Source organism: Centroberyx affinis, unplaced genomic scaffold, assembly GCF_046629955.1.
Source record: "Centroberyx affinis isolate AG114_WGS23_722 - 3 ecotype Tasmania unplaced genomic scaffold, CSIRO-AGI_Caff_v1 ptg000058l_1, whole genome shotgun sequence".
NCBI lineage: Eukaryota > Metazoa > Chordata > Actinopteri > Beryciformes > Berycidae > Centroberyx > Centroberyx affinis.
The window spans coordinates 236,611-254,447 of record NW_027278769.1 but is presented as its reverse complement, the minus strand read 5'-3'; the positions used below and the strand labels follow the sequence as shown (position 1 = coordinate 254,447).

General features: G+C 42.1%; 2 protein-coding genes across 9 annotated transcripts in view; both read right to left on the bottom strand.

Annotated features, from left to right (window-relative positions):
- The window catches only part of numb (NUMB endocytic adaptor protein), a 43,577-nt gene extending 42,442 nt beyond the window's left edge, over positions 1 to 1,135 (bottom strand). For all 7 annotated transcript variants that reach the window (XM_071519338.1, XM_071519346.1, XM_071519354.1 and 4 more), the window contains exon 1: positions 1,003 to 1,135. The gene's annotated coding sequence lies outside the window, so the exon portion shown is untranslated. The remainder of the gene's footprint in view (positions 1 to 1,002) is intronic.
- A 2,292-nt stretch (positions 1,136 to 3,427) lies between these two features.
- galnt16 (UDP-N-acetyl-alpha-D-galactosamine:polypeptide N-acetylgalactosaminyltransferase 16) overlaps positions 3,428 to 17,837 on the bottom strand; it is a 32,483-nt gene continuing 18,073 nt past the window's right edge. For both annotated transcript variants that reach the window (XM_071519304.1, XM_071519313.1), the window contains exons 7-15: positions 14,107 to 14,194; positions 13,551 to 13,635; positions 12,966 to 13,069; positions 11,125 to 11,251; positions 10,195 to 10,287; positions 9,347 to 9,430; positions 8,318 to 8,444; positions 7,009 to 7,125; positions 3,428 to 4,333 (exon numbers count right to left, since the gene is read on the bottom strand). In XM_071519304.1, coding sequence (XP_071375405.1) covers positions 4,190 to 4,333; positions 7,009 to 7,125; positions 8,318 to 8,444; positions 9,347 to 9,430; positions 10,195 to 10,287; positions 11,125 to 11,251; positions 12,966 to 13,069; positions 13,551 to 13,635; positions 14,107 to 14,194 — 969 coding nt within the window. In that variant the 3' untranslated portion in view covers positions 3,428 to 4,189. The remainder of the gene's footprint in view (positions 4,334 to 7,008; positions 7,126 to 8,317; positions 8,445 to 9,346; positions 9,431 to 10,194; positions 10,288 to 11,124; positions 11,252 to 12,965; positions 13,070 to 13,550; positions 13,636 to 14,106; positions 14,195 to 17,837) is intronic.

Genomic DNA, 17,837 nt, shown 5'->3' with positions numbered 1-17,837 from the left:
ACTGACCAATGAACAGGATGTTTCATCTATACGGATGGGTTACTTGTGCTGCTTTGTCAATCGGACAGTCTATTATAGAGCTATCTCTGTAAAGTCTGCATGTGAATGTTAAGTAACCACTGATGTTTATCTAACCACGGCCGGCGGACCAGAATGGAAATGTCTGCTGTGTGGTTATTCCAAGACGAAACTCCCATACAAGCTAAAGGTCTGGAACTGATATGATTACCATATAAGAGAATCTAACTGAGGAGGGCACATTATCACACTACACAAAAATCCTGGGTGTCAGACTCTGAGTCACAGTTTCTGTCCAAGGCTAGCAACCTGTCTAATGGTTGGGTTCAAGCTGGGTGGAGGTCCAAGTTGAAAAGCTGCCTTTTCAACCAGCGGCTTCGGCTGTCGATGACACATTTACAAACTAAGTCACTAAACTTAGCTGCATCCTGGCAAATGCACCCTCTTCTCGCTAACCTAGATCACTAACGGTGATGTTACATGAATGATCTATTCAGCAATCTAAAATGTCAGACGGCTGATAACTTTGCCCCATCATTTCAGTCCGATCCGGGTCCATTATTTTGCTGAGTAACCTCCTAACCAGGTATGTTGAGCAACGTTAGCTACTTAACTAACTAGCTAGCTGGCTAACGCCTTAGCCCCTTCGACAGGGCAGGGGCAGAGCTTTTCCTACACCTGCGGAGGATGGTAGAAAGCCTCACACCTTTTGTTTTAGTCCCTTTGCCACGCTTTGATCTCGTTGTCTAGGTGGGTTAGCAACGAGCTAAATAACATGCAATTGGGTCCTAGAGGTTCCGCATTACGTGGCTGGCAACCAAGAAAACAGGGGAGAGTAGCTAACATTAGCCGTGTAGCTAACATTAGCTGCGTGCGGTTTATTCTGAGCCGCGTCCAAGAAACACAGCTAATGTTACTTAGCTTGGCTAGCTAACAGGGCTTACCGGCGGGCTAATTACATAACGCAGCACCTATTCAACTTACCTGTGATTAGCGTTGCGTCCCAGAAGATGTTCGGTCAGTGCTGTCACCTATTTCTCACGAACCGTGCCAAAATAATTCAAATTCCACAGAAAGTGTTGGGAGAGACGCTCGCAGTCCAATCGCTTCACCCACTGCTGCTGAATGGCTGCTACGCGGAGACTCAACCAAACTTCCCCCTTAGCAACGGACCGCCCCTCCGCGCGCTCATTGGAGGATGCAGGCAGATTCAAGGTGATCGATTGATGATAGCGTACTCTGGAATGAAGATGACTGTCTGTGGATTTCTTACAAAATATTTAATGAAGTAAGCATTCCAGCACCTGTTATCCGCATACTAATCACACCAAAGGGGCTATTCTCAGCAGATGGACTGGACTCTTATGTATTTGATACCAGACTACACAGAGCATGTAATCCCTTGCAATGTGTGTGTGTGTGGAGTGGACAGGTGGACAAATCAGGAAATGGAAGGGGCAAAGACCAGACAGCAAGCAGAAGTCCAGCAGCTGTCAGTGAGTTGACACATTCCTCATTAAATATCCTCCATCTGGTTAACATGCACATGCAGCCCTGTCAGTGAAGGGACTTTTTGAAACCACATGGATTCAAAGTCCATCTGGAAAACACAGCATTCTTACAGTAACACCTCCCATGTACCCTCTCTGTTTCTGACACTATTTGTCAAGACTTGAAATGTTGACATGTTTCTTCTGAGACAAAAGTAGCAATATGTTTTAATGAGACTTTCTCCCAGAGCGTGACTCAGTAGTTTATCTAGTTCCTGTGGTTGAGAACATCTGGGTTTTCACGCTGAACTCATATTGTCAGGGCATTTTGAAGCAAAGAGATCATCATTCAGCTTTTACCATGCCCGCCCCCGCTCCATCCTCTCCTGCTGATGATGAAACCCGGGCCCCTCCACAAGGCCAGTAGTTTATCAGTATTAGCCAGCATTCCTCACATAGCTATGGTTAGGGCCGAAACCCTACTGAGCTGCAGACTGGTGTGTTTTGTGGCTTAGATTGCAAAATCAAGGAAGTGAGAAAAAAAAAAAAGTTTGATTGACAAAGTTGTCAAGCCTGTTATGGTCATAAATGACATGTCTTCATCTGCCTTTGCAGTCTGTATGAGCAGTGAAACAATCTCTTACACACGCATGCACACACACACACACACACACACACACACACACACACACACACACACAGTCTCTCTCTTTCTCTTTCTCTCTCCTTCTCTCTTTCATTTTTTATTTCCCTCACATTCTATCTTATCTTAAACCCAATTTTCTTTATTACTCTTTTTTTTTTTTTTTTTTTTTACAACAAGCTTTCATCCATCAACCCGTCAAGGTCAAGCAATAGTCATAAAACGTTGCTGGATCTGTTAGGTTATTCTGCCCCCTTGTGGTCACTATGTGTAAATTGCAGTAATGTAATATACTTTAAGGTGTTCAATAAGCTCTTATAGCTCCTTGCAGTAGTTAATTTGTCATGCATGGCTTTTCTTCATAAGGTACAGTATAATAGATAAAAATGCATTTTTAAAAAAATATTACATGGTTGCTCCATCTAGTGGTCATTTCCAGTGGAGACATGTGTTGTCAGTTTCTTAAATCCCACCTACACTGATTTCATTGCTTCACCCAAATGTGGTTCATCTCTAAAAGTGATGTATGATTATCTCTTACCCAGTCACAATCCAAATCAAGATCAGCTTCAGGTGAAACAAGGTGGGGTGAGAGGGTGAATGGGTGGGCGGGGCTTTTGTTTCAATGAACTGGAATTAGTTTACTCGCACTTTTCCCTGTTTCACTTACATGGCCTCTTTATAATGTCTCAAATTGCTGAATAGGTCACTGGAGGTGGATCCTGACAGGTTACTGGATATATATATGACAAGGAAATCTGTTTACACCTATATGTTTGACATTTAGCTGACACTCATATCTATAGTGACTTACAATGAGCACAGCAGTGGAGTAAGCTTAATTTCTAGGCAGTTTCAGTGGTAAACAAGTTTCAGCAAGCAAAGGTGACACTATTATCCCTAAAGCGTTTTTGTAGTTTACAGTGTGAAACTAGTGTTATTGCACCCTCACATTTTTTATTTTGTTTATTTTATTGAACCTTTATTTACCCAGGGCAGCTTGGCTCAGCATGGATGCTGTTTTCCAGCAGCGCCCTGCTCCACATACACAATTACAAAGACTCACATAGTTTCAAGAGCATAAACAATACACATGTAATGTATATAGACACAAACACCAACGGCATCAAAAATAGCAAGACACATGATATTGTACATGGGATATGTACTCCTCTTTGCAATGTTACTGTGCATCAAAATCAGCTTCAAGAGCAAACAGCGTAATTTTACAACTTAGAAACCAATAATTAGAGACACAATGTCTTTGTTAGCACATTTTATTTTTCAAACAACATATAGGGTACTTTACACAAAATCCAAGCTGTTATCTGCTTCAAATATTTACATAAAATCTTGAAGAGAGACAGGAAAAAAAAACATTCTTTGGGTCTGACCATGCAAAACAATAAATAATGTTCCTGACAATGCTTTGCATGGTACTTTCAAGACTGCTATTCAGCACTTAAAAAAAAAAAAGCTCAGATTTCGGTTGGCTATACATAAAGCTGCCCTGGTCCACAGTCATCAGACATGCCTCAACCTAAGACTAGGCAAAAAGACAAGCAGTGACTTTGAGGCAGAGTAGGTTAGGTGCACCTCAACACATTTGCTACAGTACAATATGCACTCATTTGTTTTGAGGCAATCCTCACCAGCCCAATTTTAAGCAATTTGTTGACCAGGATAGATACAGAAAATAAAAAGTGAAATGTGCAACAGTTTTCAGTGAAAAGCTTAGATTACCTAGAAGAATCGCAGCATCCTTAAAGGACGAAGCGCTGTACAGAAAAGGTAAGACCTCCGATGTTTCCCTCAACAAGGCCTTCAAATGTTTTGATTGACGCTCTGGTCACCCAGACATCCAACAGGAGCTCGCAGTAGACATCACAAAAATACAGTTCTCAGCCTCACGCCTTTCATCCCTCAGCGAGGCGACAGACAGTGTGCAGATGTCTTCTGCAGGCCGGGGCCAGGATCTGCTCTCCTCTCTCTCCCTCTCCCTCTCCCTCTCCCTCTCCCTCGCCCCATCTGCTCTGGTTCAGGTGATTAGCTGCGGCTCCCAGGACTGGCTGGCCATCTGGGGGCGACACTGAGTGATGGCCGGAGGGCCTGCGGGGGGCTGGCTGTCCAGGCAGAGGCCGCTGACCATGTGCTGCAGCGCCGTGCCTTTTGGCTTCCATTTCTGCAAGTGGAATTGGTGGACAGAGAATAAGAGGAAGGAGGTCAGAACATGAGTTCATCTCTTTCTAGTTTTACAGACAGTAGAAAAGCGCTCATACATCATCTGGTTTGTATTATTTCTCCCTCATAAATGATGTGCATCGGCGCAGGAGGATCAAGTTAGTAGTGAGTAATGGACTGAGTCAGACCTGGATTACAGTAATCACATGAATGATTGACTTGCTGTATTTAGAGTGGAAAAATCGTAGTACAGCCAGCTGCAGTGAATGGCAGCCTGCTGCCTCACAAAAGAAAAAAGAAACAATTTGTTTTTACTAATAAAATTGATTTTTTGCTTTATCTGTATTCTAGTTTGGCTTCTTAACATTGTACAGATACATTAGACTGTAGCCTAAAGGTTAGAGAAGCAGGCTTGTCAGCAGAAGGTCACAAGTTCAAATCCACAGACCAGCTGGGAAAATCTGGGTGGAGAAAGTGAATGAGCAATACAGTATAACTGTATGAAAATGATGCAGGGCGTCGCTGAAAATGACTAACTGTGCTCTGAAAACCCTTCCTGGATAAATAAAGGTTAAAAATCACATGGTAGGGTGGTAAATAACATTTAATCATTTGTCTCAACACAGGCAACGTCACACTCCTTTATCCTCTCCTCAAATCACCGCCTGGTCACACACTACACAGGCAATTCTGAGCCAGAGAAACTGTAATTACTTCTTGCTTACCAAGACATAAAATAACTACTTTGTATACCTTAGTTTCCAATAAGTAACGAGGAAACTCGACTCCTTTGATGCCACATAAATCTAATAATCTTTTTAATGGATACTCCCAAGGGCCCAGGCACGGATATGAGTGCAAGAGCAAGTTCTACAAGAAACTTGAGACCGAAGTAAAGAGAGCAAGCAGAAACTGTGTTCCCAATAAACAGGCCGTCTATAAATCACTAGGTATAAACGCTTCCGTTTATTAGGTCGCTGATTAAATAGTTAGAGCAGAACTTAAAGCCACAACAGCGCGTCAGAGCGGCATGCAGAGCCTCCTGGAGCCAGACGGAGGCTTATCAAAGTGTAGAGGTGAATGAGGGGTTAATCTTAATCTCCTGGAGGAGGGAAAGGTTGTGTGTGTGTGCATACTGTATGTGGGTGTGTGTGTGCCTTAAAGTGTGTGTGTGCTTGTGACAGAGAGAGTGAGAGAAGGAGGAGGCGTTGTATCAGAGTGCAAAAGTGACAGTGATCGTAATCTTAAATCCTATTAGTAAGTGGTTTTGTTGTGCAACATAAACCACATTCTAATGCCTAATAGTTTACATAATGTTTGAACGATATGGTTTTTCAAGGCCCATATAGTTACCAATATTTTTTTATTGAAGCTGCTGAGAGCTGATATTTTGTGCAGATTTTCAATACCTATAAATTTGACTATTTTTAAGCCTCTGAAACAGCTTTTAGACCATCATGGGACACTAAAACTCTCCATTGAAACCCAGATTAATGAAATCCAAACTTTTACAACAGGTACCACCAATCAGTTGCTGCTCAAAGGGTTAAATGTGATATTACTACTCTTCATTTAGAGAGGAAGGTCAAAAAAAACAAGTTAATTTTTCTCCCTGGTGGATTCAGCGCTCAGGACAGAGAGGCCAAATGTCTCCCACAGCAAAATAGATTGCTTGCTGATGGGCAGACTCCCAAACAACTCTCAAAGGACTGAGATGGGCCTGCGGAGAGATGAGAGGGTGGGCTGGCGGGAGTCCCACGCACTCACACACATGGTTTGAGTTAAAACTCCCTCTTCAATGCCATAAATCAACCGCGGAGCCAGCGCGGGTCCAGCGGGGATGAGAGTGTTCAACATTCACAAAGGAGAGCATGGGGAAGGAACAGGGTGGGGTCTGAAGTTATGGGAGCACTTGTTTTACTGGGTCTATAAAATCAAGCCTTCTTCCTTTGGCGAGAGCTGCATCAGCACAGCGAGGCTCGGCGAGTCTCTCCGCCTCCCGGTGTCATCAGCAGGCGGGCGGCTCATCATCATATGTCTCACTCTGATACTGTGAGTGGCACATGAAGAACAAATGGCCGCTTTCATTCCAGAATGAGAATGAGAGCCATTTGGAAAAACTGACACTCGCCCTTAAAATGAGTGATAGCACAAGATTAGAAGAAAATATGGTACTTTTTAAAGGATAAAATGAAAGGTGAAGAGGCCAACTGTCTTTTTCGCATCAGTTGACCTCTTGTTCATTTTATCCTTGCGAAAAATCCCATGCGAAAAAGACAGTTGGCCTCTTGTTTTTTTTTTCCACTTTTGACTAGTGTGCGAGTTTCTGTTTCTATCTGTTTTTGGAACCAACGCACCTGGAGTAAATATATTCAAGGACTACTTTTAGCGCGCAGACATCTTTTTGCTGTCTTTATCTACTTTTTAAAGGCTAGCAGGCTAACCCTTGGTTGACAAAATGATAAAAATTTTACAGACCGAGCATATGAGAGATTTTTTCAAGATGGAAATAAAGCATTTTGGAATAGCACGCTTAATCTAAGCCTTGGAAAGTCTTTCAAAATGTCAATATCAAAGGTCAGTGAGCGTCAATATTGAAATTAGTCTGTTTTGTAAACTTGGGAGCAGAGGAATTTTGTGAAAATACAAAGCTTTTTTTTTTCAGGACACTTTTACCTGTCTGGGCTCTTTTGCACTGCAGGGCTCCATCTTGACCTTTGACCCTGCTGTGAAGGCTGTGATGGCCAGGCAGAGGTCCTGCTGCCGGATCAACGGCTCCACTAGTTCCCATCGCTGCAAAATACAGGAGAACGCATTGATAATTATAAGTGCCTTTATGACTGCTGTCATCTTGGGTGTGGAAAACCTAATTAAGTTTGTTCAAAAACACGGAGGAAACCAGATCAGGTCATCTGATTGTCAAAAGAAGTTTTGTGAAATTGTAGGTTTGCTACACTTAGTCACTTATCCACTTGTTTAAATTTTTCATCTTTTGTCATTTATTTTTCATATTGTACATAAAAATGCGGGAGCAAAGATGGCATTTAACACAGCGGCTTTTCAGGTTTGCTTATCCTTTTTACTATGAAGGATTAAATGTGCAGCAATCCAGCAGTTTTTTTTATAGACAGACTGGTTCCCGGCTTTATGCCAGTACCTCAAAAAGTTACAGCTGTGCGCGGGACATTATACTTTTATTGGATTACAAATTTCTACAATATCTACATTCCAAACCACTATGATTCTGTCCAAACTGTTTGCAGAGATGCCCTTTTAAATCAAAAGTGTGGTTAGAAAGAGAGCAGTTGGGCCAAGCAGTTCATTAGTTTGACCCACGTAGATCCGGAGCTCATTATCCATGTTGGAGACTTTAATATCTTTCTATCGCTTGCCTTTCTTCATCTCAACCACAGTTACAGGCTACAAACATACCACTGACTAAGCATTGTATTATCCAGCCTAGTTACCACCCTGTTTAATATGGTGGTAAAATGGCACCACTGACTAATGCAATGTTTCTTAAACTGTGGTTTGGCACTTAAATGGGCCTTAAATGGGCCTTATGTGATGAGTAGTAGCATGTGTTTATTAGCTCTGCAACCCAGCGTGAGAGATAAAATTCTCATTTGGGTCACAGGCTGGGAAGACTGAGGAATCCTGGGATTAACATGTCACCGCCGCTGGATGAAAATGTCACATCTCCCAGAAGTATTTTAAACTCTGCAACCAACACCCAAATTAATTCATGGGAGAGAAGGTCATTACATTTTCTCAGCAAACAAAGAACCATCTAAGCTTTCACAGCTTTGACATTCACCACCTTTGTGTGAGCCATTGGCCCTGCATTATGTATACCAGTAAGTTACTGACATGCCCCCATACCAGTGTCATCAGGACAAATTCCTATACATTTACTGTATTTACTGGAAGTAATTCTGCCTCTAAGTGCGTTCCTACAGTCTCCCCCTAGTGGTACGGTCCTGACCTGCGACTGCGGCCTGTTGGCTCCAGCGCCCCTACACTCCGCCAGGCCCAGGCTGTCCGTCCCATGGGTCTCCAGACACAACCCGCCTTGTTTCAGCACACTGGACACCGCCTCCTGCTCCGGGATCCTGGGGGAGCCATTGACAGAGGGGAAACAGGTTGTTACAACAATAAAGAACAGATGGACTGAATCGACTGGTTGCTCTATCGAGTAATTGAGTTACGCTGCTGGGTAACGCGGTAAGGTAACACACACCTTACAACAGCCACGACGCATATTTAGAAAACTGTGCCTTCAATTAACTGGAGGCCATAGTATAGATACACCCAGAGAGGCGGGGCTTAGTTTGTGAAACAAGCATCCAAATCACATGTTTAGATTAGTGGTTCTCAACCCGGGGGTCAGGACCCCCCTGGGGGTTGCGAGATCATTTTGGGGGGTTGCAAGATGATTTATGGGATAGGAAAAAAACATATTTCTACTACACAGATTTATTATCAAGTCTATTTTTTATGATTTTTGTTGAATTTTTGCATTTTTCTTGTGAAATGCTAAATAGTTTTCAGCCTCTAGGCCTCCTCTGATAATTAATCAAATTAAAGGACCTGAAAACTGAAAATCATTCTTTGGCTGAACTGTTCACCACTCTGCAGATTGTGATGGGGGTCAGGAGTAGTAAAGGTTCACAAGCCAAAAAGGTTGAGAACCACTGGTTTAGATCATTGGTGAACAAAATTATCTATTTTATATCTTTGTTAGCCTGTCATGATGATGAAGTCAACTTTTGCTGTCTTCGCTGTCCAAAAACGGCAAAATAGTAAGCATTAAAAACTTTATAATGGCAATTGGTCAGGCATAAACAGAAATTTGTGGCAAAGTTGGCTGGTTAGCTGTAACCCCACAAGTCCCTGGATGTCCTGCATGTATCTACACTTCAAGCTTCTGCACCAAGCTTCCTTAAGACAGTATGAATCAGTCTGATTGGAGATGCAGCATGACAGTGATTGCTGTTTAGTTTGAACATCGTACCTCAGCTCAGGGTAAACGTTCTCCATGTACCAACGGAAAGGCTTGCAGTTCAGCTTCCGTCGCAGCGTCAAACGGTCTGCAATGCTACATAAGAAAAACATATGAGGGTGGAGAGACAGAGAGAGAGAGAGAGAGAAAGAGAGAGGGAGAGAGAACGAGAAAGAGAAAGAGAAAGAACGAGACAGAGATAGGGAGATTAAGTAGTGAGAAATGGAAGGAAAAGGAGGGATAGATAGAGAGAGAGAGCGAGAGAGCGTATGAGAGAGGGGGAGAGAGAGAGAGAGCCAGACACTAAATAGAGAGATTTACTTCCACTCAGTAAACTAGAAATCAGCCTGAAGGAAGCCCAGAGGAAAGCAGTCAGAATCTTGCTGATGTTGGCAAAGAGAACTTAGCTGCAACTACAGGCTCAACTAATGGGGAGTATATTAATAATGTTGAACCAGCAATAATTCTGTTCTGTTAATAGCAGAGAAGGCATTTTGTCATAATCCACAATCACAGCTCAGACATCTTGGTTACCAATGCATGTGCACTGAATGAAAATGTTCTTCAGTGTAGCGTACATCAGAATAGAAAACAGGATGGCAACTAATAAAATGTTGCTCGCCATGTGTTATGGGAATTATCAGCAGGGTTGGAACGTGCCTTTCATCAGATTGCTTGACTGAAACGATACATAACATGTATATAATGTGTTATGTGCTATTTTTTTAAACATAGGGTAAGAAAGTGAAGCGAGACATGGAAAAGAGAAAAGTCAACAAATCTATAATCTATAAAGTAACCTAACCTAACCTGTATCTAGTCTACTGTCTGAGAGAGAGGGGACAGTATTGTGGACTAACCTGCCGAAGGCCTTGCCCTGGGCTGAGGGCCTTGCAGAGTAGTAGTACTGTTTATACTCGTCCATCCACACCTCAGCAGCCCGCCGCGTGTTCCTGCACAGACACAGACACAAACACCTGTCAGACACGGTAATGACAGTGCTGCAAGCCTTCCTACAGTCAGCATCAGCTGTAATGACACAGTGCAGCAGACTGGAGCCTGGAGACATCAGCTCCACACTGCAGAAAAAATCTCAGACATTTCATCTTGCATTGAGTCTTAAAATCCTAGTTTTCTTTGCATCAAATAAAATTTTGGGCCAATAGGGTGAGATAATATCACTTGTTTCAATACAATTCAGCTTGTTTCAAGAGTTAACTAGATAGAAGTCTTAAAGCTGCATGAGGCATACAGCTGTATTTACAGCCTTAAAAATTGCAAAGAAGAGCATCCCTTCCCCACTAATTGAGATGCTGTAGATAAAGCTCTGGTGTTGGGTGTGTACACTAGCGGGAAATCTTCTCTATGCAGAGGAAGTGACAAATCGAATTGTAAAACTGAAACACAAAACAGCTGCAAGCGAGCGCTCTGTCCAGAAAAGATCTTTCTCACCATCTCCAGCCCTACCAGACACTACGAAGAGGAAATGTAGGAGTGCGTCGTTTACTGACGTCACATTTAATCCCTCAAACTTTAAATCAAGCAGTTATCTCTCACTGCCAAAGTGTGGCAGTGAAATGAAAAAAAAAGCATATAACTTCACTCTAATGTCACTTTGTCTGTAGAAACTTCTTGAAACCAGCTGAATTATATTGAATCAATGGGGTGAGAAAATGAAAACGATAAGATTTAGGGCTCAGTACAAGATTAAAACACTTGTAAGTTTGAGATTTTTTTTGCAGTGTAATGGCACAGTGCAGCAGACAGATGCCTGGTCTCAGCCCACTCACTTGATGTAGGTGAGAGCGTTGCCCTCTGGGAAGTCGTAGGGGTGCCGCTTCCTGAAGACGTGACCCACGCGGCTGCAGGGCAGAATCTCCAGGCTTCCTCCGCACATCCACACCCGGAAAGAAAGCTCTGCAGGGCGACATTAAGAGCTCATCAGACGGGGTACGCAGGACCCTAGTCTCCAGAACATGCTTCTGACGTCTCATGTCTATTTTGATTCAGACTCGTCTCCGTCTCGGCCGCTACTGGATGCTGACTCTACTTTTTCCCACCTGTCTAAAAATTTTCAAAGATACGTTTCTCTCCACCTGGTCCACCTGCATTTATTTCCTTTAAGGTATTAATCGTGTATAACATGTAAAAATCCTCAAACATCTGTGCTTTGATTAGTCAAATGGATGTTGAAGGGTACAGCTCATACTGCAGATAGATCTACATCTGTGGGTGGGTCAATCATTACAAACTTTGCTCAAACTTTGTTTAAACCCACAGAACTTTATTTTAAATTCTAGTCAAGATCCCAAAGTTTACAAAGATATCAAATATGTCATTCTGAACTACAGGGAAATGTGTATAAAATCATGCACATACAGTATGTAGATTTTTTTGATTTGATGTAATTGTGTAACAATAAAAAAAAAATGGGTTTGAATATTTCACTCAATATAGGCGTGCTTTAGCTTCAATGATGCATTGGAATGAGCAGATACAGAGTATGTACGTGACATTGTCATACAGTATGGAAAACAATGTTTTTTTCTAACTTTTAAGCTACACTGAGGATGCAAGGGGTTAAGAAACTCCTTAGCATTCATTTTAAATTTGGAAAGACATGGACAGGGTTTATTGCCTGTTTTGGTTGATTTGCTCTGGTCTCTATCTATCTGTATCATCTCAATATTGCACTGGCCATGTTCACCTGCTACACTGTTTGATGCACCAGATGTCTATACGCTGTAAATCTGCAGTATGAAAGCTGTTGTAGCGAATAATTTAACGCTCGGCTGCCTTGCGGATTCCAAGGACACATGTGGCAAATCAGAGAGCGAGCTGCTGGACCAACGCAGCATCTGACAGCATGAGGCAGGCGAGCCAAAACAGGGCTAAAGGATATCGTCACTGTCATAGAGAAAGAAGACGTTCTTCTTTTTCTTATTTGAAATGGAATTTGATATTGTTATTTATGTCTTGAGATGAGTTTCATAACCCTGCATTTTGTCTTTTCCACAATACATGGCAGTCAGTGAGAAAATAAGCATTCTTTTCTTCATTCCTGAATAAACGTACTTTTTACAGATAAATTATTTGTGTTCAAAAACAGTGATATTCGTCACGGTGAACACAGAACTCTCTTTATTTATTTACTCCCTTCTTCTACTTGTTCTCGTCTTCTTACCTCCTCTGGGGAAATTTAAGTTTCAAAATTCAATTTTCAAGTTTATTAGCAAGCACCAAAGTCTAAGAATATGAAATGAAATGCTTTTTATCGGATATTTGAAGAGCGTTTTAATCGGCATATTACACACAGTGGAATTAGGAATGTATTTCTTTGCATAAATGTATCATATTGCACCCAAATTTCCCCACAGGGATGAATAAAGTCTTATAGTCTATAATAGATTATAAGACTAGACTATAATAAAGTCTTAAAGTCGATGTAAGAACTTTGCCAGAGGGGTCAGAGTGCAGCCTGGTGTATTGGTTCTGTATCTTGCTTCAGGACATTTTGAGAGGGATGAACACATCGGCTGCCGCGGGAATTGAACTTATGACCTATGACTTATGACTTATAAAAATGTTTGTTTCTAGCTGACTCCACTGGTTCCAGTTAAAGGAAGCTCACCGAAGTTCTCCCCTCCCCAGATGTCCATGTGGGTGTCATACTGGCCCAGGTGGTTGAACCAGCTCTTGTCCATGACGAAGATCCCGCCGGCGATGACCGGAGTCCTGCAGACCAGACAGCAGAGGAGTCGTTTACAGTTTCTGCATGTAACTCACACTCTTATCCAGGGCGAATTGCAATGACTGCAACAGTGGAATAAGCTTAAACTCCTACATTGCAACATTATGAGCAATAGTAAGGAATGCAACATAACCAATGACCCAATTTGGAGTGAGCATAACTGAACCTTTTTGAATCCCGCTATTTGTAGTCTAGTAATCTCCGAAGTGTTGGTACAAATGTGTGGTGTATTTAGGTGTATTTTGTATTTAGACATGCATGTATTATGTTTTGTATGTACTACACTATGTTTTTGCTTCTTGTTATAATGTGTACAGTGATAAATTAATGCATATCTATAATCTATAACAAAGATATAAATAATATACGCTGATGATTAATTTCTTCAAGTTTGGAATCATCACAGAGCTACTGTGGGTCCTAACATCAGAGAGGAAGAGGAAGAGAAAGATGAATTAGACGTACCTGATTGGCTGCGTGGGGTCACTCCTCGCCATTTTCTGCTCGATAGGAATCTGCTCCCATTTGAAGTGCAGACTCCAGTCAAACCCTACGAGAGAGAGCGAGAGAGAGAGAGAGAGAGAAGGAGAGAGAAATTCAGATTGAGCACTTAAATTTACTTTTATACGGTCTGGATATCAGGCCAAGGAAGCCCAGAGGACGGCAGTGAGCATCTTGCTGATCTTGGCTGAACTGCACATCAGCAAAACTACTGTAACTTACAACCATGTTACAACCATTCACCTTATAATGGAGCCTACTAATCATACTGAATATCTTACTATAACTCACTGAAAGTCACCTTTTCAGGCATGTGGAAAAAACAACTTTAGATTCAGAATGACTTCCATCCATTTTTGAATTCTTATCATGAGGTTTTGAGTTGGTTTGATAGGCCCTCAGCTCATGATGAAACGCAGTCTCCTGAAAAGGACTGTGTGAACATAAAGAGGGGTTTTCCTTGACAGCAGCAATCTGTTCTGTGTTATTGTTGTGTATGATGTGTTGCTGGTGCACTGACCTCCTCTCAAGTCGGCCGAGGCAGCCAAGTAGGCGAAGTTATCCAGGCTGATGACGTCTATAATGGGGCTGACCACTCGCGTATGGTCCTGCAGGGGAGGGAGACGACAGATTGACACTCTGTCACTGAGCCAGGTCTTAGACTGGAGTGAACGCTTTATATTCACACATACAGTATTCCCACGCTGTGCTTTTACTGCTCTAAGGGTGGAAGATATGAATTACAGTTACTCTTGTTACTGTAATTGAGTCACTTTTTGTGTACTACCTTTTTGAGTATTTGAAGTCAGTCATTTTAATTTTCTGAAAGTATTTGACTACTACCACTACCGCTACATATTTTTTAAGTAACTCTGTAGCTTTTGCTGTGAGTATATTGAAAATACTTTTGCTTTTACAGAATGTAGATTTTTACACCGGTAATTTAACTTCTAATCAAGTAAAAATTTGGCAAGTAAAAGCACTTCTACTTGAGTAAGATATTTTGGTACTCTCTGCACCGCTGCTGCTCTGTGTGTGTGTGTGTGTGTGTGTGTGTGTGTGTGTGCGTCAAGAGAATAAAAAACTGCTTGCTGCAGGACATAACTGCGGCTCAGTGTGCCAAATCCCCCTCTTTTCCCATAGAAATTATTTCTGGTGCAGAAGAAGAAGATCTGGAGAAAATCAGGAGATCAGGAGAAATATCTTTGAACCGTTAAATCCCCTCCTGCTACAAAGTAACATGAACCTGAAAGTAAACATGATGTAAGAGAGAACTGTTGATAGTTGATGATGTGTGTTTGTGTGAGTGTGCCAACACTGTTGTTTGCTCAAAGGGCATGTGTGTGTGTGTGTGTGTGTGCGTTTGCCTGCTTGTGCATGTACGCGCACTTGTGTAGTCGAACAGCTTAACACTGGGACAATCCAAATGACTGTTTCCAATTAGAGCTGTCCCTCTCTTTGCTCAGAGACTGAACCCATGGTGAACTTTGTGCTCATTGCACCAAAGAGTGCGGGGGAAGAGGGAGTGTGAATGCCACTCTGCCAGAGAGCAATTTGGAAAGTGATGCTCTCTACAGCTTTAAGCAATAGTCGTTTTATTGGGCTTTTAATGAGCCACTGTCATTTGTTAATGCATGAAGAGGCTGCACTTCCAAAATGGATGTCAATGATCTCTCAATCCCTCCCCCCTTTCTCTTTCTCTCTTCTGTTCTTTCTTTCTGTCTCTGAATATATTTGTTACATATTATCGCTGCGGTTTTGTCCCTTGAATTTCTTACATATGGTTGCTTTTAATGTTGCTGATAAAAGAATTTAAGCTCATTCTTCTGCTGCACTATTTGTAAGTTGCTTTGGATAAGAGCATCAGCAAAACGCCTAACATGAAAAGTAAAAAGTGAAAACTGAATAGAATAGAATAGAATAGAATAGAACAGAATAGAAAGCTTTGCACCCCACAGTTGGAAATGATGTGCTTTATGTAATCTTAATCTCACAGTTTCCAAATGCCACTTGGTGTGTGGAGCGTTGCGTCGCCCAGTAATGTCACTTTGGTCTCTGAGTAAGAGGCAACAGAGGACACAGTGTCTGGCTGGGGCTAAAGGTCAGGAGGAGAGGAACTGTGTGTGGACATGTTGTGTTGTTTGCGGTATACAGGTTGGACTTTTAGTTCTATAAACATTTCTCAGAGGCAGAGCTGCTCTGGAGGCAGAAATGATCTCATTGGTTGAGTTAAACCTTAAAGCGCAATTTAGCTTGAATGACAAAAAGGAACTAAAAAGTAGAAATGGCAATTACTTGTTTTTTCATTAATTCATGACCATCCTATTCATGATGTTGGAAGGTCAGCAGCTAGCTAACTAGCTTACCTATAGAGCTATAGGCTAGTATGGCTAGTTTCTTACCTCTTTCACTGGGCCTTCAGTATAATGGCACTTAGCAAGAAAACGGTGGTTCTTTGGCTCCGCCCACTGATGATTAACTCAACCAATCAGATTACTTCTGCCTCCAGAGAAGTTCTGCCTCCGAAGAATGTGTGTATAACTAAAACTCCCATTTGGTTAAGGCATTTCTGCTTTATTAGACAGTGCATAGTGGAGAGAGAAGGTGGGGTGGGTGCAACATACGACGATACAATATAGTTGCTAGATGTCGGCAGATGATGTCATACACTAATTTGCATAACGATATATTTGCTACCACCCCAATATCAGTAGAGGGAGGGGCTGCAGTCTGTATGGGAAGCGCTGTGATCATCAGACCACTTTGGATTAGATAAGCAAGTAGTGCAAATTGCCATCAGCTAAATGCTTTGGGAGTCAACACATAACACATTAACATTGTTCTCCATGGTTTGAAAAAAGCTAATAAAGTCGGCAGGGAGGTCTGAAAAGACGCTAATTCCTACAGTATATTGCTGCTCTGAGGTCAGTGATATCAGCCCAGACCTGTATGAATAAAGTGCCTCTGAAATCTGAGATCATTTTGCATTATTGTGCTGCATTAAAGAACACACTGGACAGCGGTTCTACATCAGTATTCCTGCTCCCAGAGGCCGGATGAACACCTGTGGCCTGTGGTCTTAGGCAGATTAATGAATACAGGCCCGGCAGCGGCCTGACGGAGGAGCTGGTGAATTATCACTGAGCCCGGCGCTCTCATGAATGCCAGACTAAAAGATTGTAATGCAAGCTGGATGAGTCACAGCTGCCCAGAGCCAAGGATGCGTGTGCTGAGAGACGGAGCGAGTACGAGACGGTGTGTATACACTGCCAATGTGTAGAGTCTCCTGAATAAAACATAGGCGTTTTTTGTATGGTAGAGCCTCGCGAATATGTGGTTTGAATAAATGAGGGGTATTTTTTGCATGATAGTGTCTGTCTTCTGTATAAACAGGACAGTTTTTTGAATATGTGTCTTGTGAATATATAGCTGAGGTTGTTGTGCAGTGTAGTGCCTCGTGAATAAACAGTAGACTTTTGTCTGTCGTTGAGGCAATTGTCTGGCTTTTTTATGCAGTCGTGTCTTGTAAATTAACAATTTTGGATTCTGTTAAGTCTTTCAATTAAATGGCTATAAATGGTGCTGTGTGTGTACAGTAGTTTTTGTAAGTTCATGGGACGAAAGAAGCGGTTATAGCAACCAAAAAAGGAGGAGGAAGAAGAGGAGAAAGCTCTTTTATTGTGAATAAACTGTTTCTTTGTAGTAGAGACTTGAGAATAAACAGTTTTGTGAGATGATGGGATGGCAGAGGCAGATGTAAAGCTTCTTTAAAAAGAGAGAGAGAAAAGGGTGTGGATGAAGAAGGAGAGCACATTGGAAGCACAGCTGAGTGTTTATATGAGAAGAGGATAAGTGATTGTTGAGAAAAACCCTTTCGTGGAATCGGCTCACGCTGCAGAGTCGGTGGGAGTGTTTTCCTGTGATGGGGGATGGTGGTGGATTTGGGGAGCAGCTGTGTTGGTCGTGGCCCAGTTGCAGCGTAGCATTTTCATGGGAGACAGCCAGCGCACAGACTATTAGTCATTAGTGAGTGATGAGGGTCTCTTTCCACAACAAGATCTCCTTTTATCAAAACACCAGGCACTCAAGTCTCTGTGTGTGTGTGTGTGTGTGTGTGTGTGCATGTTCATGCCCGTGGATGCTTACGTGTCTCTGTATTAGAGATGAACAAAACAACAAAAAAATCGAAATTGCAATATGTACTGCAATTTCCAAATCGCAGTGGCTGCAATTAATTTCTTAAGATTTCTT